Here is a 23,921-nt window from a genome sequence, read left to right as displayed (position 1 = left end):
TTTGTGAATCAGAACTGAACCACATTCCTACCAGTATGTGGTTTGACCAGTCGTGCAACGGTGTCGCTTGCCAAAACGAGACGATCTACAAGCTTGCATCGCAAAGTGTTGTGGAGCTTGTAAATCTGCTATTTCTGGCGACATTCGAACAACACAAGTCCAATGTGATCACTTGGCAGACAACAGTGTAGATCAGTCAGTCCTAAAGATCGGATGCAGTCGGAACAAGGATTAGGATGTCTTCAACGTTTTTCAGGCTGAGAGAGATTAAGCAGAGACCACTCCCCACTACATATTGTATTAAACTGTGTTGCAGATTAAACCTTTCCATAGATTTCATAGACTTGTTTGACATACTATATTTTCCATTAATGTTGGATTCATGTTAATGTGTATTTTCACACAGTTAACCTTTTAAAAGGATTCACTTTCAAAATATTTTTTGGGTAATTTTATCTTCTATTCAGGCTTTTGTAAACACCCCAGATAGTTTTTAAGTTGCTTTTTTTAGTATTTAGATATTCATAGGTGCCCCGCCCACTTCCTATATAAACCCATTGTAACTTCAAACTCCATTTGAACCTAGCCTCGGTCCCAGCCTTACTCATCTGCGAAGAGAAAAGCCTGGTCACAACCTAAGGCAAAGACGCTATCGGCGGAAGTGTCGGTCCGGAACATCCGTCAGATGTATTTCCCCCGGATACCATATTTATACGACCAATCCCAACACTTGTTTCATTGACGGAGAATGTAAACGGATTTGTCAAGCATCAACGTAATTTCCTTGAGCGGTACTTCTGCCAAAATCCCGCAACCTCCGCCACCAAAAAATGATAGCGTCTACAGTGTAGGTCTTGCCCTGTGTGATTTTAACCATGTTAGATTCATTGAAAACACCCATCCTTGGGTCTGGTGACTGACATCGTCCTTATTGTCCTTTAAGGACGGGTGTTTGATGAATCTAACACGGTTATTTTGAAAGTGAAATATCCCTTTAAACTCTTTAGTCAACCCGACCATTGGCTCTGCTCTTTCTCCCTCTACACCAACTCTCCAAAAATAGCCCATCTACAAGCGCCTCGCCGCGCTTGTAGATGGGCTATTTTCAGCGAATGTTCCCCGTCACACAAAGATTTGGCAGACCCCCTGTAGTTTCTCTGAGGAAACCCTGTTGAAGAGAAGACCCCTTGCCTTGGGTAAAGCTTATGGCTGGACTGGTGGTTGTCAGGATGCGGTGGAGGAGGAGCTCCTCTGCAATAAGAGGGAGTGGCAGTTGTCACACACCCGTACAGGCCGAGGGTAGGAGGGCAACGCCAACTCGTTGCTGGAGCAGCTGTTGCAGTAGATGTCTCCACAGTTCCTACAGTGGTGCTGGGAACACACACACATACACAATGAAACGCGCCTGGAGGTGCGAACTTACTCCCATGAAATACAACACATCAAAAACCGGGTACCGCACTCCCACGAGTCCTCGGCGAGGTACGCGAGATACGGATATGTACGCACACAAGCAGAGATTTCGTACATTTTTAACTAAAGTGAATCCCTTCGTGGCAGTCGGCCTACTACTCATTCAGTACTATTATTCAGTCAAGTTCCATGAAAATCCACCCATCCATTCTGTAATTATTTTGGGATACTAAATGTGAGTCACTTCCAAGAGGTCTGAGTCACTGGAATATACAGACAGCTAGAAACACTTCTATTCTTTTAGTGATACTAACGCACCATGAAAACGATCAAGACAGACTAGTAGAAAGTAAAACCATGGGTCACACAAGAACAGATTTTACTGTTGTAATTATGCCCAAGGCTTGACCCACATCCCAGTATCTACATGATCTTACAACTGTACTGAATCACTCTTTTAAGGGCCATCCACACCAAGCAGGCATTCACTACATTTATATTGTTGTCACTGGTAAAGTAGTGTGGTGTGCAATCTACCATCCACTTGAATTAGAACTTTTTTATAAACAATATATTTATTGTCCTGGTTTCAGCTGTGTAATCATATAGATATCTACATAGATATGTACATTGTGCATATGGTTTCTACCGCATCTGACATCACCATTTTTCTAATTGGCAAAAATATACAATATACAGTATACAATATACAAGCATCGCAAATAACAGAAGGTCGTTGATAGCGGAGATGATTTTAGGATCACAACAGTTACCTTTCTGCGAGCAATGGAGAACTCTTTCTGGCAGTGTTTACACTGTGTGGCCTCGTCATCTTTCAGCCATGCATGACCCTGATGAAGGAAGAGTCACACATGAAACAGGATGCCGTTTGGCCGCATAATGAAAATGTACATTTCTGAAATCCTCCAGACTTTACCTTCAGGGCTTTATTGACCTCCTTGAAGTCCTCCATCTTTAGTTTAGACCTTTGGGACACAAAGTCAACAAAAACAAAGTGAATGTTAGAGCTGGGTGTCTCCATGATATTTATGGACCAAATGACAGTATCTAATGTCTTTCATAGGTGTTGCATGTCTTCGTTAAATCAGATTTCTGAATAACAGGTCTCCCCTTGAAAAAGAGATAGTTAAACTCAATGGGTCTATCATGGTTAAAGATTCATGTATATTAAGGTAAAAGTTTAATTGTCGTCTCAAGAGCAGAAACCCAATATTGCCCCCACCCCGCCCTGAGCAAGCATTTATGTTTAGCAAAGGTATCAAGGAAAACCAACTTCAAAGGACAGAAACGGAGAGTAAGAGGAGAAGGATGTTGGAAGGATCCAGTTAAAATAAAATAAAACGGTTCCAATATCTAAATCATACATTTTCCATTATCCTCTGCTGACAGAGAAGAAAGTTCACACGTTTTTCCGCTCAGTGTTTCCAGGCCTGTTGCAAAACAGCATCCCTGGAGAGGAGAGCGTTTAGTCCCCACACACAGCAGATCAAGTGGGTTCACAAACTGAGAACAATGTGGAGGAACTTACAATGAGCAAAGTGAGTGTTCTGCACTCAACCCATTCTGGACAGGAACCCCTTTTGGTGTTTTAAGCATTATGTTATACTTTAGCCGTTTAGAAACAGATTCTTAGGAGAATTCCTTTTAGAATCGGCCTCAGGTCTAGATTGGACTCACTGACCGAGGGTCTGTAGATCTGATGCCAGCTCACTATAGTAGTTGTAATGATGGCTGCTGAGCAAGGCATTAACACTAGACCACCAGTGGTGTAAAGTAACTAGTAAGTACATTTACTCAAGTACTGTACAAATTTTGAGCCCTTTCTTTTTCTTACTTTCTTCAGTATTTCCAATTTTCAATTATTTTTGAACTTGTGATAATGGGACATTCTGCACAATGGGTACTTTTACTTTTGGTACTTTACAGTATATTTTGATGCCAATATCTTTGTACTTTTACTCAAGAACACTTTAGTAAAACACATGGGCGTACTTCTTCCATCACTGCACTAGACTGCACCCAATACCCCCAGCAATATCTAGGCTATTAATTCTCCAGATCCTTTACTGAAAGTCAGAATGCAATATATAAATGTGGACATTTGACAAAAAGAAAAGAGTTGAACAGATGGTGCAGATAAGAGGTATACTGACTGGCTGAGGTGCAGCCCCATCTCCTGCAGAGCCTGTTCCTGCTGCTCACACCTCTGCTGAAGCTGTCGTTTCTCCTCCTTCAGATCCTGCAGCTCCTGCAGCGTCACCACAACAACATGATCAAGCTCAACAACTAATTTCAACGTTTTTCAGGCCAAGGACCCCTTAGCTGAGAGACATCTGAATTAATGGGGTGTGTGTGTGTGTGTGTGTGTGTGTGTTACTGACTGCATGTAGGCCTTGTAGTTGTTGGAGTTGCGTGCGTAGCTCCACGCTGTTATCCTGTTCCCTCTGCAGAGCCTTCTGCATGCCCTGTCTCTGCTCCTTCTCACTCAGCAGCTCACTCTCCAAGCTCAGCCTGCATGGGGGCGACAGTGGGCTGGCACCATTACTAATGGAAATTGACGATTAACTGTCACAAATAATTGCGATTAACGATTTCATTGTGTTTTTGGCGTTGAACATAGGAATAAAGAATACATTTCTGTTTGCCTGGTAATCAAAAAAATGCACAGGGCAGAAATATGAAATATAGAAAGAAATCACTGACATATTCATTATTTGTATACTTGATTAAATAGCGGATCTACAAGCTTACAAGTTACAACGCATCATGAAGTAATGTATGAAAATGTTTGAACATTTTTCAACATGGAAATGATTATGACGATTTTGACGAAATAATTGTGATTATCTCAAATAATTGCGATTAGACAATTATGTAATAATTGTGACAGGCCTAAGGACAGTGATGTTTTTAATAAACAACATCTACAAATTCCAGGAACCTGTGTGTGTGTGTGTGTGCGTGCGTGCGTCTGTCCCAGGCATAAAGATATCTCTCCACCGCACTCGACGTCGGCCGCGTTAAATCTTGGAAAGAGTCTGTTGCCGAACCTCTGCTGTTGAATTGGCGGTGGGTACACTGTTGCGTCAGGTCGCAAGTTGTAGGGAAAAGACATCAAGCCATACGCTATTTTTAGCACCATAGTAGCCGTGTCGGATCTCAGGTGCATTCAGCAACTTCAGCAACTGATCTCTCGACTTCATTCAGCTGCCGGTCTGTAGTGATCTGTAGTAGTCCGTTTGGTGGAGAACTACCATAACCCGTTAAAACCGGAAAAGCATCTGTGTCATTTTAAAAGCATCTGTCATTTTAGATTTTTGCGTTGGCTATTCAAAAATAGCACATATACAAGCTCACAGCACAGCTTGTCTACCTGCTATTTTTGAAAAATCTTTGAAATCAGAACATTTAGAAGGCATTCGTAGAATCGGCCTTAATCAGGTTAACTGTTAACCCATTCAAACCCGGAAAGCGTCTGTGTCATTGTATAAGTTGACTATTCAAAAATAGCAGATACCTGTATACAAGCTTGACGAGTCTTAACGAGTTAACCTGTGTGTGTGTGCGCTCTCACCTTAGCGTGTCCAGGTCGGCCAGCTGTTTGTGCAGACCGTCTACAGTCCCCTCCAGCTCGGACCTCATGTCTTTGTCTGATTGGTCGCTCTGCCGTCGCTCCCGCTCAGAGTCTTGTAACCTGTGACAAACGTCAAACGACAGACATTCATTTACATACAACTCCCACACAGTGTTGCCATGTCCGGTTATCATAAGCGACTTTGGGGGCTTGTTTTGCTGTAAAGTTTGCTTGTTCATATTGGTCGTTGCGGGTTGCATTTTTCAGGGGTGTTAAATGTTGTTAAAACAAAGGGTTCTTAAACATTTTCATTTTAAGGACCCCCAAATTAGTACGCATTTGTCCATGGACCCCCCTCAAGATTTGTTTAAAAATAGAAGATATACAAGCTCACAACGAGTCACATCGCGCTGTGGGCTTGTAGATGCATATACAGTAGGTTTATGAGTAAGTGCTCATGTGGCCTAGTCGCTTCTTTTGGGCTTGATTTCATAGACCTGCGTCTCTCACAAAATCTGGCAACACTCCTCACATGGTTACTATAAAGATATCACACACGCACGCACGCACGCACGCTCGCACGTATGCACACACACCTCTGCTCAAGTTCCTTCATGGTCGTTTCCATTTCACTCATTTTATTCTCAAGCCTCAAAGCCTCTTCTGTCTTCTTTTCTGCCTCACGCTCAGAGTTCTAAAGAATCACATAGATTAGAGACAGACAGACATGTATGATAAATGAGACAGACGGACAGATTTTATATTGGTCCATTAAGGTAGTGGTTCACTGTGGTCCAAGTGGTTCACTTTTTTTAAATCTACACAGTGACAATGCATCGCCTTACGATGCATTATGAGTTGGCAGATCGGCTCTCTTTGAACAGCCGAAGTATAAAATGGGGTACAGTCGTCAGTGTCGTGTAAACTGTTCCTCATTTTGCTGGGGAGCCCCTGGAACCAGTTTGCCGTATGCGACTTACATTTTTTTCTTCTGAAAACAGTGGCTTAGAACACTAGTTGTTCTTAAGAATTGTGTTTTTAAATTTTTGAATATATATATTTTTTTCTTTACACAAATCGTCTCTTGGCACATTTTCAGATGGGGGTGTGGCCAACTACATATCCTATTTAAATACATATAATTTTGGGGGTGTTAGGTCTTAATATCCTGCCTCTGCAATAAGGACATTGTTTTTGCAGCATACACAGACATAATTTAAAAAAAGGTTACACACAAGACACAACTAACTGCACCGGTTCCAAAATAAGCACTTATTAAGCCTGATCTATACACAGCCATATGACAGAGTTGGACTTAGGTACTACACTGTCAGACAGGCCAGGGTGAACCGTCAAAAAAGTTCTAAATAAAATAGAATTGTTTCAGACATAAACAAAGTTCCCGAGTCTAAATATCTCCAGAAATTGCCGTACACATTTCTATTCCAGCTACCTGTGCTTTGTGGAACATCTGCAGGTTGAGGCTCTTCACCTGGTCCAGCTGCAGTCGAAGGGCAGCCAGCGTGTCCTGCTTCTCATGCGTGTCCTTCTCCAGCAGCCTCATGGCCACCTCCATCTCCTGCTTCAGGCCCACCTGCAGCTCCAGCTCACGCTCCAGCTCCTGAGACACACACACAGGGCTGTCACCATTATGACTTTTTACATGACAATTAATTATTAACAGTTAGTTGCTGCGAGAGTGAGGTCTAGCCAACACCAACTCGGGATTCCTGGATCGCTGCCCTCCACAAATTCCTATCCAACATCAGGTTATTGAGCTCTGCAGTGTTGTTAGCGAAGCTGTCGCGCCGCAGCACGTCTACATAGGTGGTAGTGGTACGCTTCTTTCCCCTCCTGGCTTTGCCCTGGGTTGGCTCCCATAGGGTCAATTTACTTGCCTCAAGTTCTGGGTACCTGATGCAGTGCCCTGCCAGCCTCATCCTTCTCTCTCTGACTTTGTCCGTGACGCGTGGTAGGTCTCCATAGAGGTCCACAATTATTAACAAATAATTGCGATTAACGATTTAATTGGGACTTTTGTCGTTGGAACACTGGGACATTATGAATAAGAATTACATTTACATTACACAACGCGATGTGACGCTGTTGTGAACTTGCAAACCTGATATTTCCAACAAAAACAATTAATGTTTTAAAATATATTTTCAACATGGAAACGATTATCACAAATATTTATGATTAGGCGATTATTAAATTATTGTGACAGGCGTACGCATGCACGACACGCACTTACATTTACACTTGAAGTGACGATACAACATTTATCTGATTGTGTTTTAACTGGACACAAGAGAGCACCCTGAACCTGATTTGTTTTTTTTAAGAAAAAGAAAAAATAATTAAAATCCAAACGTAGGAAACAAAAAATAAAGGGATATTTACTCGCGACCCATAGAAATTGGCCCACAACCCAAACATGGGTACCAACCCACTGTTTGAGAAACCGTGATCTATTTATTTAGTAATGTAATGTTATCCATGAATGTAGGCTGTTATGCTGTTTGCATAATGGCTGACCTGGCGAACACGTTTCTCCTCCTTGTACTGTTTCCACACCACGCTGTACATCTCATCCAGACCCTGGCGCGTCTGTTTGTACGTCTCCAACTCCACCTGGTTGTCCTGCAAAGTGGCCTGTAAAGCACACATGCACACACATACACACAGCAATTAAGTGTACTTACATTGTATTGTAATGCTGAGAGGTTCCTACTGTATGACATTTTAAAATTTAAATTTCATTAAACATTTAGACACCAACTCGGGGATCAAACTGGGAACCTTGATTGATTAATTACTTTATTAAAATGCTTATTAACAGTACAGGTAGTCAGTACAGTGAAAGTTTTTGCTAAAATGATAACACAAAAAGCCCTAGGGGCTTGTTTCTATTGTGGTCCATTGAACCCAGTTAATTGTAATCAGTAATACAGAGAATACAAACAATACAATACAAAATATACAACAAAAAACATAGTGGAACTAGACAAAGTGCCCCAGGTCTCCACCAGGGCAGGTCAGGTTGTGGCCTCCTGGTGGCGCTATATGTGAAAAGGGTGACATTTCTTCTTACACCAAGGATAGAAATTGGATGATTTGAGGCATTTTGTTCCAAAAATGTGTTTTGCAAAAATCCACCTGTTGGTGGCGCTATAACAGGCCAATGTGAAAAGGGTGGGATATATTCCTCAGCCTAGTAGGAAAGTCTGTGAAAGATTTCACGTAAATTGCACGCTCCGTTCATGATTTGAGACTTTTTGTTCAAAACGGGCCAAACTTTGAAAGCCAATGTTAGCCAATTATGATGGAATATGAAATATGACAGATCCGTCTTGAACACATAACTATAGAGATGTGTGTAACGATTTGCGGGATTTTTGGACAGAATCTGGAGGAGTAATATCAAAAACTGTGTTTTTCCAAAGTCGGCCTCCTGGTGGCGCGATGTTCTGGAAAATTTGGGGCAGAGGTTCATGTTGGCATCCAGGGAGTCGCACATCCAGTCCTGCAAACTTTGAAAGCCAATAGCCAATTAGGATGGAATATGAAATATCGGACGGATCCGTCTTGAACACATGAGATAGAAGATACTGTGTATCGTTTTGCGGGATTTTTGGACCGAATCTGGAGGAGTAATATAGCTGGCAACAGACGGACGGACACACACACAGACTCACACACGGACGGCGTGCAAAACATACTCTCTCCCCATGCCTTCGGCCTGGTGGAGACAATAAAGCTAAGTAGAATCATAAGGTGTATTTACAGAGAAAGTAGGGGAGGGGGCGGGGGTGAGGGAACTCTACTACAAGGTGTTCAAGGAGATAAAACTATGATCACTTTAGTTCTTTTAGTACTTTTAGGTTATTTTGAATTTGGGTAGAAAGTCAAGCTCTACCATCATTTAGCTCAGTGGTTCTCAAACCGTTTCAGGCTGTGACCAGACCCCCAAAATAACATATTTATAACATATTTGAACTGGGGACCCCCGACCCTGACAAGTACTTTCCATTTAGTTTGACTCGGTTCCACAGATAAATATTGCGAAAATAGTATATCTACAAGCTCACAACGCCATGAGCTTGTAGATTATATTTTTCAAAATGTTTGCCTCTTTCTTTCTTTCTTTTTTGGGGGGCTTTTATGCCTTTATTATTGATAGGACAGTAGGCTGACAGTAAATGGGGAGAGATGGGGAGTGACACGCAGCAAAGGCCGTCGGGATCGGGACTCCAACAGACAACACGCTACTCCTGCTTTCCGGGCACCTCTTTTTTTATACCATTTGACAATTTGCCCAGTTTTTATATTATAGTCCTTTTCTCTTTTCTTTTGTGGTATCTTAAAGGTTATTAAATTGTCACCTCACCGCCCAAAATCACAGGCCCACAGGTTGAGAACCACTGGTTTAGCTGTGGATGCGGCAGGAGCCCCGCTGTGGTTTGTTGTCCACAAACAACGTTAGTGTCTCAACACGAAAGCAAGCTAAACAAAGACCACATGATGCATTTGTCATTGTTCGGACAACTGAGTGAATGTGTCTGCCAGCTTGCTGACCTCTTCCTTCTTCTGAGTGGACTGTAAAATAGACTTGTTCGCCTTCTGCAAGTGTTCATGTTCCACCCGTAGCGAGTTGATTCTGTCTGTGGCTGCCGTCAGCTGAGGAGAACACACACACACGCGCGCACACGCGCGCACACACACACACACACACACACACACACACACACACACACACACAGGCTGTCACAATTTAATTAACGATTTCATTGTGTTTTTGTCGTGGAACATATGCATCAAAATAGGCTTTGAAGTTGCACAGGGCATGACAAATAAACTAAATACATGACATTTACCGGTAATATTTCGAGAATAAATAAAGCTTAAATTAATAACGTTATACTTATATTTCCACAATTTTTTTTAATATGACAATTGTACTATTATGATGATTATGCAAAACAATTGTGATTATTTTAAACCATTGCAATTAGGCAATTATGTAATTGTGACAGGCGGCCAGGCCTAACACATACAGTACACAACACACAATAAAACGCACACAGAACACTAGGGATGCTCCGATCAGGTTTTTTGGGACCGATACCGATTGTTTTTCTCATGATCGGCCGATACCGATACTGATCTTGTGAAATTTTGCAAATTTTAATATTTCCAAAATGATTATATGTCAAAAGGGTAAATGCTGATTACCGATCAGAGTGAATATCGGCCGATATGGCCGATCACCGATCGCTGGCCGATTGTCGGAGCATCTCTACAGAACACACAATAAAACATATACTGCGCACAACATACAGATGAAAAAGGACATGCACATCCAAACCCCCAACGACCAAACCAAACGAAAACATTTGAAACGCGTTCTTCATCAGAGAAGATGAAATCTGATGAAGAGCACCACCCCAGCACATACTGTAGGAGTGCGATGACAAATATCACCCTCAATCAGCCCGGCTTCCCTCCGCCAAACACAGCCAATTGTGTTCGTATAGACCAGCGATTCCCAAACTTTTTTAGCCCGAAACCCAAAAGAGAAATCTGATGTCTCCCCGCGACCCAAACTAGTGAAAATAGATCTACAAGCGCATGTTGTTGCTCTGCAACGCGTTGTGAGCTTGTACATCTGCTATTTTCACTTTGAAAAATGTTAGAATAGAACACAAACACTAGAGAGCAATTATTATACGTTAAGACTGTAAACAATTCAGTCGAGCGGGCGCGTGCATGCACACACACACACACACACACACACACACACACACACACACACACACACACACACACACACACACACACACACACACACACTTTCTCTGACCTCTTCTACTAGTTTGCTGTTAGTCTTCTCTAAAGAATCCATCTTGGCCTGCAGGTCTGTCACTGTCCCACTGAGGTTACGATTAAGCTCCTCAATGTAGTGCTTCTGGTCCAATATGGCCGTCATCTTGCAGTCACTGGAAAAACAGGGATGTTTTTTGCCCCAATATTTTGTTTTTATAATCAATTGCAGCACACGTGTGTTTACTAGGTATGGAATACATAGCACTGTAGTCTCGTGGAAGCTACAGTGAAGAGGACAGTGTAGTATATTGATTATGTGATGAACATAAGTGTAATGCAGGTGAAACATGGAACTAACTCCTTCTGAGTGTCGCTGTTGGCAGGGTCTTTCAGGTAGAGCGAGAAATCAATGACCGCCACCTAAGAAAGTCACACAAAAACACAGTTTAGATGCAGTATGTTAGCATGAGCCTCGGATGCAGCATGGGTCGTAGCTTTCTTCATAAAAGGGGTAATCTCTGCTTTACTGCAGTGAGATTATGTGCGACTACGACAATAAAAGCATTCCACGTGCACCCCCCACCACCACTCACCTGGGAGTCCAGATCCTCCCCTTTAATACAGAGGTTGGCATCGATGACGTTGAGACCCACCAACAAGCCCCCCATCACTATTCCTTCCTCCTCCATCATCAGCGCTCCGGGGTCATAGAACTCACTGAGGAGGAGAGAAGGGGACAGCTAGCAATGAACAACACATGAACAGATGGCAAAAAAGAGAATAACACGTGTGTTATTATCTATGTGTACAGTATATGATAAATGACATCCGCATGCATTTAGACGAGGGTTGCAACTATCCATTATCTTCTTAATTACATTTCTTATATATATATATATCTTCTTTTTATATATATATATATCGTTGCACGATGTCATGCAGAAATAGCCGATCTAGGGCATAACACGTCGCATTGTGAAGTGTTGTGAATTTGTAGATAAGGATAGATTATTAATCTAGATTATTTTTGATAATAGATTAAATCGATGAGTTAAATTAAGTGCTGCACCCCTAATTTAGACCCTGTGCATCAAACAGGGCTCTTGTTATTTCAGGAATTCTAATGCTGTCTAAAAACCATCTTCATTGAGCTTTCGCGACTCACCCCAGGAGGTTCTTGCGGTCCAGCAATGCCTTCATGTAGTCTGCTACTTTCTTCTGCATGAGTGCCAAATGTAGCCATGCCCTCGCCCGGCCCAAACCAGTCCTGGAAAGTAAAGTCAACAAATCGGTCAAATGTCGTAATGTGGGGACCCCCAGGGGTCCTTAAGCAGGTTCCAGGGGTTCCCCAGGAAAATGTGTAACTTAATATCGCATAAAAAATAATTTTATACTTTGGTCATTCAAAGATATGTGAGCTTGTGGGCTATTTTCAAACAATTGTGGGAAAGAAATATATGAAAAATGTGGATTCAATTTGAAAATGTTTTGAAACACAGATCTTATCTTATGGGGTAGTGTTTACTGGCACAAAATATTTTACGATGGGGATCCACGGCCAAATAAATACATATTCTTCTTGAACGTGTTTGAGAAACACTGCTTTGTCACACACAGCTGTATTTTGCTGTACGGCACATCAAAACATTGCAATCAAACGGTTCAAACCCTTACAGGTTGGTCTTGTAAAGCTGGTTTAATGGACTTATAAGAGCTTATAAAGGCTTACTTAAGGCCAGGAAGATCTCGGGCACTTGTGGCAATATCAGCTGACTCTGGACACAACTTCTCCACCAGTTCGAGAGGTCCCCAGATGGACTTATTCTGACCAATGAAGGACTTCTTTGCTGAGCACAACAGACAGAGGAAAAACAGTAGTTCACATCACGACCTCACAACACATTGTGAGCCTGTAGATGTGCTATACGTTATTTTCTTCCACACTTTTTAAGTATAGAATCATTAAATATGGCCTATTTTGGCCATAGTACATTATTTATTTTTGAATATTGGCACCAGTCATTTCTTTGTATACCAAATTTAAATTTCTTATCATATCTGCCCTGTGCAGATTTAGTTTACAAAGCCTAAAAGGCTAACATAAATGTACTGTATGTTATTCATATGTTCCAATGTTCAATGCCAAAAACATAATTGTTAATCTATGACAATGAATCGTCAATTAAAACATCATGACAGTGACAACACTACCTTTCAGCCCATGTTTGAGGCAGTGTTCCAGGACCACAAAGAATTGCTGCAGCGGTGGGTAGTCAGAGTCCAGGGTTCTGCCCAGACTCAGGGAGGACTGGATTAAAACCTTGATGCTTAATTTCATCATACTGAGAAGGTTGGACCTTTCTATTGACACAGGGTCCTTGGGTGGCAGGACTGTGAAGCAAAAGGAGGACAGGAATGGTGAGACAAGCACAAAAAGACATCATTCATTTTCATTCATTCATTTCACTTTTTCTGCGACAGTGAAAATCGCTGGAAATGTTGTTGGCTGGCAAAAGCTGAATAAAAAGGAATAAAAGTAAATGTAATAAAGATCTTTAAGTCTGTGTTCCAAAATTCCCACAATAAGGCACTTGAACTTGGTATCAGTGTGCTGTTGTTACTAACAAGACTTATCAACACAGAGGCACAAAAACAATGTGAGCCATGACCTACTGCACACAAAAATACCATAAACAGTACAGAAAAAAAATACATAGTCCTCTGTTATTCTGTACCATAAAACGTTATTTGATCATGGAAGTCTCTGACATGTGACATAGATAATTAAGTGACACAGAGTGATAGGAAGCAGTTATAGTTCTATGGATGAACTTCCTCACCGCACAGTCACTGACAATAAACTGCAGGTGGCAAAAACAGTTGAAAAAGTTCAGCTTTATCTGGCAGTGATTTATTATCTGTGCAAGAGGATGCTATGCACACCAAGTCCTAGCCCGTCTCCGGAGTCCGGACCCCCCGGGTTGAGCTCCTTTGGACCCCTAACCCGTAGGGTCCGGTCTCATCGACTTCAAGCGACGTGGGACGCAATCTGACTTACCCTGATTTACCCCTGTGCTGCGCTGTGGATATGACGCTGACATATTCCAAAAGAAGCATATGAGAGCTATAGGAGACAACAAACCCTCTGACCCCCCCCGCGAACGGCTCAGAAGCCGTTAAGTATTTTTAATGTTTGTTAGACCGTTTTGGCAGCTCTCTTCCTTCCTTCCTTGACATCCTATTGTACCGCCTCCAGCACCGTGGCTGGCTACCTGCGACAGAGGCAGGAACGCGCAGATAGCCAGTTCCGGCGCTCTGTCGCAGGTAGCCAGCCAAGGTGCTGGAGGCGGTACAATAGGATGTCAATAAGGAAGTCAAGGAAGGAAGGAAGAGAGCTGCCAAAACGGTCTAACAAACATTAAAAATACTTAACGGCTTCTGAGCCGTTCGCGGGGGGGGTCAGAGGGTTCGTTGTCTCCTATAGCTCTCATATGCTTCTTTTGGAATATGTCAGCGTCATATCCACAGCACAGCACAGGGGTAAATCAGGGTAAGTCAGATTGCGTCCCACGTCGCTTGAAGTCGACGAGAAGGAACCCTACGTAAAGTCATCAAAATGTCAGAAACTTTAACGTAGGGTTCCGAAAGGAGCTAACCAAGTCCTTATAGTGGTGCCGGCCCACGGCAGCATAATCTAAATTCTAGAACGTAGTCTTCAAAGAAAAATGTGGCTGCACCGCACACACACAGGTGCAAATAAAATTGCACTTTGGCTATGTGTGTGGCGGCCACATTCTTCTTTGAAGACTAACTTTGTATTATCAGCAGTGGAGTGGTTCATTTGTTTTTTCCAATGGGGGGGGGGGGGGGGGGGGGGGGGGGTTATACATTTCGGAAAAGCAGTTTGTGTTGAACTAATATTTCACCAGGAGTATGTCTTTGACTGACTTAAGTACTGGGGTGGTCGGTTGAGTACTTTGTCCAACACACCTTGGCAAGCACTTGTCCTCGACACATACAGTAAACGACGTGCTGATAGGAAGTTCAAGTTAGTAGTTTCACGAATGAACTTCATCATGGCACAGTGAGTGAGTGACTGTTAATCCTTTTAGCTTCTTTTACCTGGAAGTATTTTATTCTCGGCAGCAGCACTGGAGTGGTTCTGGTTGATGACCATGTCGTTCTCGGTGGCGGTGGGTGAGCTGGCAGTGGACCCGGTGGTGGCGGTGGAGGTGCTGTTCCTGAGCGCAGCGGTGCTGTAGCTGACCCCGCTGCTGATGCTCTCCGTCGCCTTCCGAGCCAGGGACAGGATGGGAGCCGACCAGCTGCTCTCCGAGGCCGGCTTGTCTGCATCGCTGCTGGCCGCCGCCGCCGCGGCGCCGCTGTCTCCGGCCGGGACCTCCAGGACTTCGGGGGGTTCGGGAGGAGGAGGTTCTGGTTCTTTGTCGTCGCTCTTCTCCTCCTCCTCCTCATCATCATCGTCACCGTGACCGTCAACAACAACAGCAGCCGTGTTGTTGTTGTTTGTTTCTCCTGCTGCTGCTGACTCGTCGTCTGCCATTTTTCCCCCCTTGTGATCACGTGATCGGCCCGGGATCAAGCGATCAAGGCCAGAGCAATCACCATTCGAGTGAGGGTGGTTAATGGAAAATAGAGGAGCTCGATCAGTCCAATACAATCAATGGTCCAAACTAATAGAAACATAATAAATAAAAACATAGATCTTATAAAATAAATTTATTATAAACAATAAATATTATTTATGTATTTATTAACACAAATAAATAATAACATTTATATATCATAATGAGTAATTTAATTACGGCAAAGTTCATGCTTTGCAGTCAATGCAGTGACTTCTTTTTTTGTTTATTTTTCTTTTTTTCCCCCCTGTATTTCCCATAGCCTAGCCTTATTGTTTATACTTATAGCCATAATGCCAGTGGTTCCCAAAGTGGGGTCCGGGAACCCCTAGCGGTCCTTGAGGGCTAAATTATAGTTTGAAACCAAATGGACCCTTATGGGTCTGTAACTCTAAGAGTGTACAAATGGACCACTCTCAGAGTTAAATTAACATTGATTTTACAATATAAATTGAGGGTCCCAGAGATGGAAATGCCATTAAATGGGGGTCCGTAGACTTACTAATGCAAGGGGGTCCTTGACATGAAAACCTACAACATGAAATGCAGTATACTACAGACAACATGGGTCTTAAAGTTAACGTAGCCTACTTCTACCGCTTGGTGGCGTAAGTGAACGATATGTGAGTTGTTGATGTGATGTCTACTGCCTGGAATTGGCTGGTAATATGGCTGTATGCCTGTATCCCATTAGGTTTTGGGAGCCACACGAGACCACAGTAGGCCTACTGTCTAAAAAAAAGTATCTTGATGATCAGGTTGAAACTGTATACTACAACAACAACAACAACTGCAACAACAACAATGACAGTAGTAATTGATACAGAAAATGTGTGTGTGTGTGTGTGTGTGTGTGTGTGTGTGTGTGTGTGTGTGTGTGTGTGTGTGTGTGTGTGTGTGTGTGTGTGTGTGTGTGTGTGTGTGTGTGTGTGTGTGTCTGTCTGTCTGTCTGTCTGTCTGTCTGTCTGTCTGTCTGTCTGTCTGTCTGTCTGTCTGTCTGTCTGTCTGTCTGTCTGTCTGTCTGTCTGTCTGTCTGTCTGTCTGTCTGTGTGTGTGTGTGTGTGTGTGTGTGTGTGTGTGTGTGTGTGTGTGTGTGTGTGTGTGTGTGTGTGTGTGTGTGTGCGTGCGTGCGTGCGTGTGTAATGCATGTAATAATAACAATAATTATTATTATTATCATTATTATTATTTTTATTATTTTCTACATTGAAAAGGCACACACAGTATTGCACAATAAGTTTCAATTTCACGTAAGCAAAACAACAAGGACCAGAAATGCACGTGTGTATGATATTGATAATGTGAGATAAGATAAGATAATAGCAGAGAAGTTTAATTTTACACTACAGCATTATAGTTGTTCTTAAAAAATATTGTATAATATATAGGCCTATAATGTAGCTATAACAGGTTGAGCATCTGCATCACTGCGAGGCATCTTGTGGACCCCATCAGTCAAATAAGTCAGTGCACAGACTACACAATGGAAAATCCTTTATTTTGTAACTCCGACTAAATGTTACCAAATGAACCCTCTTTAACCGAGGATTAGCATTATAAAGACAGCATTGCTTAGATTGTGTACTGTACTGTACTATACAAATAATACAATATTATTTCGTAGACTAGGCCTATATTCTTATTTGAAATGCAAGCAATTTGTTGGTACAGTTTAAGAAAACAAAGGTCTGCAAACATGCGATGTGAGTCGTGACAATAAAGTGAGGATGAAGTTTAACTTTAACTTTAAAAAAAAGAGAAGAGAGGGGAAAAAAAGTGACAGTAGAGTGTAATTTGTAGGTTGTATGGATGTATGCTGCCAGTCTAGTAGGCGTGGTGTGAAGTGTTAACTATAAATACTCCACTCCCCCAGTGTGCTGTCGCTCTTTCACATTAGGCTACTGGCCGTCCCGCTACACACAACGACCTGAAGAGGGGCTGGGAAGGAAGGAAGGGAAGGTCCGGGCGGAATAAGACTTTAACATAAAGAAACAGAAAAAAAATAAAAAATAAACAAGAACATCCAACACAAAGGAATATACTTCGGACCCGGACGAAGAAGTTTAAGGAATTTATATTTGGATCCAGCAGGTTTTCCCCCCTACTTTGGTTTTCTCTAACACAAGTCACAGAAGTTATTGGAAGAAGACAAACAACATGAGGATTTTGAGACTTGCGCTCCTGCTCGTCCACGCCTTCGGTAAGTTCTTAAAAAGCAGAGCTCGTGTTTTCTTTTCATAGTGACTTAATAGTGAGCACAATTCACTGACTGCCTTTATGATGCGAAGACGCTTCGTTATTTATTCCACACACTACACTGTACCCTGGTAGAACGGCTGGCTCGAGTCTAGGGGCTATAACTGTTGTTTATTAGTGTGAACTACCCAGCCACCACAAGCATGACCTTCTCAAACGTGCCGACGATGATTTTCATGATGTGAAGTTCTATTCAGGAGCTAACGGGGTCATCTATTCTATTTTAGAACATGCTTTATGTAACTGGATACATTTATTTTTATCCTGTATTCTTGCCCGACATTAGCTAACGGTCTGTCTATGTGATTTTTGTGTGAGCACATAGTAACATAATTATGTGCCAAAGTCCAGCTTCCTAAGCCAAAAGATCCCCTCTCAGTCACATTGGAACTGGACGTCCCACCTGGAGGCAGACAGGACTCAGGAGCATGTTTCAACTTGTCCACGCCTGACTCCACCCCTATATTAATTATTTATAAGCTGAATAATGACCAATAATCGAGTTTGTTCTTCAGTTGAACTTTGATACGTTATTATATAGCCTTGTGATTCTCACCATTAACCTATTTTAATTTGAAGGGCCTCCCATGCATTAGGCCACGGACGGACACCCAAATTTAATATATCTGGCATCCCAATCTACACTCAGTACACTGTAAAATCATCAATGTTAATTAAACTCTGGCAGTGCACAAATAGAACCAAACCATTATATGCTGTCAGAGTCACAGACCAGCAAGGGCTCAGTTGGTTAATGTCAACTATTAATCATTTAGCCTGGGGGGTATACCCCAGTGGAATTCCCTCAAGGACCCTTTAGGGGTTTCCTGGACCCCACTTGATTTATTGAAAACATAGGACCACAATGGAAACAAGCTCCCGCAGGGCTTTTTGTGTTATTCTTTTAAGAATTATTGTATAACTGTATACTCTGTACTTTTTGCAAATAAAGTATTCAATTGATCAATCAATCATACATTTGAACTTGAACCACTTATACCCCAGCATCCAGCAAATAGCAGATCGACAAGCTCACTGTGAGCTCGGCTATTTTCAGCAAAAGATTTCCCCACAATAACATAAAACAGAACATGCACTCATATAGAGCCCTGAGGGACTCCGCTCAACCACGTGGGGTTTGACGATACTAAAGTTTTTCTGTCTTTTCTCCTCCAGTGGCGTCTCGACTGGTGAGCAGCGCGGCCGTGGACAGGTATGAGACAGAGAGGCAGCATCACACGGCCATCATCACCCTGCTGGACACCACGCGCAACGACAGGACAGAGCCCGACGCCGGCACGGGGGTCGCCATGCCAACGGTGGCGGAGTACGGCGACGAGGACGACGACGAAGAGTATTACGACTATGGCGACGAGGAAGACGATTACGGTCTTTCCGGAGACTACGAGGTGGAAGTACCGCGAGGTACGTCAAAATTGTTTGTTTTGGGGGGCGAAACTTTACTTTAATTTCACTTGATTATTCTTCCTGGGGACGGTCACATCCACAATATAAATCGACATACAAGCAGGCACAACAAACAGACAATAGTTCAAATCAGGCACATGATGTAGGAAAAGAAAAAACTATATCATAAGGAAAGAGACATTTTTTTTTTTAACTTGTTGTTTTAGCTTTTCTTTCTTAGTTTCAACCTACCCATATTATAAATATGAACTCAACATAAAAATAATAATTTGGTCAAAACATAAATAATGACTCACATCTCGGTCACACGGATAACATTGCTATCGTTATTATACATCAAATGTATTCATTTTTTGTTTGTTTGTTTGTTGGTTTCAGTTGCTATGTCAAGTAAGCCCAAGGACCCTTCGCCCATTCTGGACACGGAAAAGACAGAGGGGAAGAGGAGGACAGGAAATGGGAGGAAGAGGGGGAAAGGGAAGGGCAAAGGGAGGAAGAGGAATCCATGTCTGAAGAAGTACAAGAACTACTGCATTCACGGCACCTGCCAGTTTCACCGGGAACTCAACTTCCCAGCCTGTGTGTAAGTAGTCCACCTCCTATTCATCCACACTTCTGTCCTCTACACACCACTGGTTCTCAAACGATTTCATGTCAAGGACCCCCCCATTTGAAAAGATATTTAAAAAATAGCAGATCTACAAGCTGTTGTGAGCTTGTAGATCGTCTATTTTTTAATTTGTTTAAAGTGTGGTTAAGGTGGTTAAACTGATTTTGATGCTATTTAAGTCATTTCGTTGGGGACCCCCTGGATTTCATGTAGATATACCATTTCTTGTTTTTTTATATGTATACAGTTCCTCATGGGATTTGTGTGATACTTGGTAGAGTAACAGAAGTTACAAGGACCCCTGGGGGTCCCCGGACCCCACTTTGAGAACCACCCACTCTACGCCCATTAACAGCCGTCCATGCTTCCGTCATCTTCACATCCGTTCCATTAGCGGAACTCTCCCCCACATTACACGTATTGATTGTATGATCTCATCTGTCATCATCAAATGTGATGTGATGTCCATTGTTAAAAGATGAGTAACCCATCCTCCCTGTGTCTGTCTCTCTCTGCGTGTCTTCAGATGTCATCCCAATTATTCGGGGGCGAGGTGCGAGTTTGCCACGCTGCGATCGAGGAGTGAGGAGGGCTACAACAGAACGACCGCCCTGGCTGTCGTAGCCGTGGTCCTTTCTTCTCTCTGTCTGACCATCATCGGCCTGCTGTTGGCGCTCAGGTCAGTCTAACACACACACACACACACACACACACACACACACTTGCACATGCACACGCACAAGCACATGTATGGTTTTGCAGTTGGGTAAATTCATGGTCTAAATCAAGCCATTGTGTTTTATTTGCTCACAGGTTTCATAAGCGGGGAGCGTACGACGTAGAAAGTGAAGAGAAGGTCAAACTGGGGTTAACGCCCAACCACTGAAACACCGAGAGGGGTGAGTACACAGACACACACACACACACACACACACACACACACACACACACACACACACACACACACACACACAAACACACGTGCGCATATGCAACCAAGTATTCAAATCAAATTCAACCACACACTAATTTAAGTGTCCCAACAGTCTCAATCAAACAAAGTTTGTCTCATTAGTTTTGTCTGTGATTAATTTCAGGTACAGATGTGGATATTCTACCTCAAATTAGAAGGAAGAGAGATTCAGAGGATGTGGAGCTGCTGGAACAAGGAAGGTTACATGAAGAAGGGAACAGCGCAGGTGCTCCTGCCTGCTTGTGTGGCACTCCTAACCCACCCATGGACGGTCCGTCGGATCAAACTGGCCGGCTTTCAAGGCCTCCCCCGCCCCGCGTGGCCTTTTGTGGAACGAGCACGCCCGAAACTGGAATACTGATTGGGCCACAGGATGGACTGGATGTGAAGATTAGGACATGATCGATGAGAGGGAGAGAGAGAGAGAGAGAGAGGAGAGGAGAGGTCTGGACTCAGTTGCTGCTTCTTGGCTATGTTCAAAACTACCAGGAGTTTCAGACATAACAGGATACTTTGATATGTTATGATGTTGTTGTTGTTATTGTTATTGTTGTTGTCATTGCCACTCCCTCAATCACAGAGAGAGTAGTCAACTTGGAGCAGTTCTGTTCTGTTCTGTCCTGTTTATTGTTTGTTTGTTTTTCATCAAACAGCATTTTATATTTTTTCCTGCACAATGTTCGTAATTTTTTTAGTGTACTGTAAAACATTTATTTATACAATCCTTCTTTTAATTTATTTATTTATGTTTTGCTGTATTTATGCAGATAACTGCTTCCGTTGACTCAAAATGCACTGTCAGTTTGTAAGAAGAAAGAAATGTTACAGTTGGCATTTTTATATTTGATATTAGACTATTTATTTTGATGAAAGGAAAGGCAAAAAAGAGGTAACATTTAACAATTTAATTTGTCTGTGGATATCTGATTACTGGCTCTGATTGTGGCACTCAATAGCTGCTTAATAGCACTGTGATCAATCAGTTTATTGATTAGACTTCAACATACTGTATAGTGTCCTGCCCAAATGTTACGCTGACAGGTCTCTGTCTGCTATTATAACACGTTGCATAGGTCTGTTTTGTCTGGCTATTCTGTATGTCATTTAGTAACCAACAAAATACCATGCATTCTGCTTCTGTGTTTCTGTGTTGCCATGAAAGTTAAAAAAGAAGGGAGTCAAATATCGTACCAGGAGCCTTGATTGGCCAAGGCATTGTAGCAAGTGTTGGGCTGAAACACAAACACAATACAATATATCGTTGCTGTAGGGCGGAAACCTCGCATCTCCATATTTTTTTCCGTAAATCAATCGTCCAACTTCTTCATACCACAACGTCACACAAAAGTATCAACATTAGCCAATCTACAAGGTCAAAACGACGTGTCTTCATCTTGTGAAACTGAAAAGTAACAGTTTTGGACATATTGTTTGAGGTTTCTTCCCAACAGCGACAATATTCTGTATCGTTGTCTTATCATGGTTAAAGGGGAGGGTGAGTTGATCTTCTCAGTGGTTATATTTAATTTAATTTTCCTCTGAGATCCATGTTAAGCTGTTATTAAAATGTGAAGTTCAAGTGTTCAGGCTTTTCAAAACAACCTGCCCTGCAGTTTTGAAGTGATTTCTTGTTTAAAACAAAAAACATGTTTTGGTTCTTTGTTTTTTCTCAGAAAGAAATAAAACCCTTTTTTTCTCAGAAAATATGGCTTTGTCATTTAGGGTTTCTTTTTATTTATTTATTCACTGATTATCATATTGTGCCGTTTTTTGGTGTTAGTAATAGTTTTATATAGTGGTAAACGTCAACTGTAATCAGTAAGGTCAGGTACAAATTTAGGAATGTGATTCATTTCCTGAATATGGCCTCATATTAGTTTGGTATTTTAAAATGGCCAATCTGGTTATGATAACATAAACATGTCCTTTTGGCCTATTCAGGGGCTGTAATTATAGCTGACATAATATTTGTGTTTGCTCTTGTCCTCGGACACGCAAGCACATTCTTTTTAACCAAAGCACCTGTATCCTGTCCTCTGGTCATCTCACGTGTGAATGATGCCGTAATGGCCTGATAGTGTTTCCTTTTTTTTGCGATTGGCTTTAACAAATTAGCCTACTATTGTGTTCCACAGAGAAGGAGTGAAGAAGTCTGAAATGATCTTTTTATAAAATACAATTTAGGCCAAGTGATTTCATTAGCCATGTATGAAGAAGCCGTGAAGGATGTTTCTTTTTTTGTTCTTATAGTGTGAACTAAATTAAAAAAAGAAACATTGGCTGTTAAGCCCCTGCATCCCCTAGAGAGCACATTACAGAACATTAGATCAACTGCAGTATTAGTCATATTATAGCTCTGATGACACAGCCAAATCACCATCAGTGTAATTTACACTTCATTGTATCACGATGTACAAACGAGGCTGTAGTGATGGATGTGTCATGTGTTACAGTGCCGTGGTGGTGGTGGTGGTAGGCTACTCTACTCAAGTACACTTTTAAGGTACTTTTCCTTTACTTCTATCGTACGTCTATCATTTGTTCTACTCCACTACATCTCAGAGACAAATATTTTACTTTTTACTCCACTACAATTATTTGATTTTACGGTCTAGAAGATTATCATTACAAAAACAATACTTGAATCAATTAAGCTCTATTATTATACTTTGTAATTATTAAAAAAAAGTAGCAGATCTCACACCTTGTCGCGCAGAGAGCTTATAGATTTGCAAAAGATTTTGACAGATAGTTTACTTGATAAACATGGGAACATTCTGCACTTTTACTTTTGGTACTTTAAATATAATTTTAGATGCCAATACTTTTGTACTTTTACTCAGGTAAAAGTTTGAATCCAGGACCCCAGGCTATGCACGAACCTGCTACATTAACAGTATGTATGTAGCCTACGTGCGTTGCCATGGGAAACAGATGTGTAGCGTGTAGAGGCCAACGAGGGGGGAGACACGACACCTGATCTCTAAACCACAACACATCATGCCACAACACACACCACACCATTACTCACACAGGACAACAGATGCCATGTTCAACACACACACACACACACACACACACACACACACACACACACACACACACCGACTGTAACATCTGAGGCCTGAGCCGCTCCTCCTGAATACTGCAGAGCTCAGAGTCAGACAGACCGCATGG

General features: G+C 42.1%; 2 protein-coding genes across 3 annotated transcripts; one reads left to right on the top strand and one right to left on the bottom strand.

Annotated features, from left to right (window-relative positions):
- Positions 1–1,090: 1,090 nt before the first annotated feature.
- On the bottom strand, positions 1,091–15,443 carry rufy1 (RUN and FYVE domain containing 1). Of its 2 annotated transcripts, none has more exons than XM_079509546.1 (17): positions 14,957–15,443; positions 13,046–13,225; positions 12,564–12,681; positions 12,000–12,101; positions 11,428–11,551; positions 11,193–11,254; positions 10,872–11,007; positions 9,587–9,688; positions 7,547–7,663; positions 6,462–6,629; positions 5,605–5,702; positions 5,009–5,128; positions 3,816–3,945; positions 3,588–3,682; positions 2,351–2,399; positions 2,187–2,264; positions 1,091–1,371 (listed from the first exon to the last, which is right to left on the bottom strand). In XM_079509546.1, the coding sequence occupies exons 1-17, from the start codon at positions 15,393–15,395 to the stop codon at positions 1,225–1,227; spliced, it is 2,265 nt and encodes a 754-aa protein (XP_079365672.1). In that variant the 5' UTR covers positions 15,396–15,443; the 3' UTR covers positions 1,091–1,224. The 2 variants fall into 2 exon arrangements, with proteins under 2 accessions (XP_079365672.1, XP_079365673.1); XM_079509547.1 differs by having other exon boundaries at positions 6,501–6,629.
- Positions 15,444–17,379: 1,936 nt separating this feature from the next.
- On the top strand, positions 17,380–22,441 carry hbegfa (heparin-binding EGF-like growth factor a). Its single transcript, XM_079503635.1, has 6 exons — positions 17,380–17,677; positions 18,910–19,158; positions 19,540–19,744; positions 20,298–20,450; positions 20,585–20,670; positions 20,869–22,441. The coding sequence occupies exons 1-5, from the start codon at positions 17,635–17,637 to the stop codon at positions 20,655–20,657; spliced, it is 723 nt and encodes a 240-aa protein (XP_079359761.1). The 5' UTR covers positions 17,380–17,634; the 3' UTR covers positions 20,658–20,670; positions 20,869–22,441.
- The last annotated feature ends 1,480 nt before the right edge of the window (positions 22,442–23,921 follow it).

Source organism: Electrona antarctica, assembly GCF_951216825.1.
Source record: "Electrona antarctica genome assembly, chromosome: 1".
NCBI classification, from domain to species: domain Eukaryota; kingdom Metazoa; phylum Chordata; class Actinopteri; order Myctophiformes; family Myctophidae; genus Electrona; species Electrona antarctica.
This window is presented reverse-complemented; position numbering and strand designations above follow the sequence as displayed.

What these genes read in the sequence shown, in the direction of transcription:
- rufy1 (XM_079509546.1), bottom strand. Translation starts at nt 15,395, where the DNA reads ATGGCAGACGACGAGTCAGCAGCAGCAGGAGAAACAAACAACAACAAC. An exon ending in AACAGCGACACTCAGAAGGA is followed by an intron (nt 11,008 to 11,192) that starts GTTAGTTCCATG and finishes CTGTTTTTCCAG; the next exon opens with TGACTGCAAGATGACGGCCA. An exon ending in ATGGGGCTGCACCTCAGCCA is followed by an intron (nt 2,400 to 3,587) that starts GTCAGTATACCT and finishes TGTGTCCCAAAG; the next exon opens with GTCTAAACTAAAGATGGAGG.
- hbegfa (XM_079503635.1), top strand. Translation starts at nt 17,635, where the DNA reads ATGAGGATTTTGAGACTTGCGCTCCTGCTCGTCCACGCCTTCG. An exon ending in CCTGCTCGTCCACGCCTTCG is followed by an intron (nt 17,678 to 18,909) that starts GTAAGTTCTTAA and finishes TTTCTCCTCCAG; the next exon opens with TGGCGTCTCGACTGGTGAGC. An exon ending in CTCAACTTCCCAGCCTGTGT is followed by an intron (nt 19,745 to 20,297) that starts GTAAGTAGTCCA and finishes GCGTGTCTTCAG; the next exon opens with ATGTCATCCCAATTATTCGG.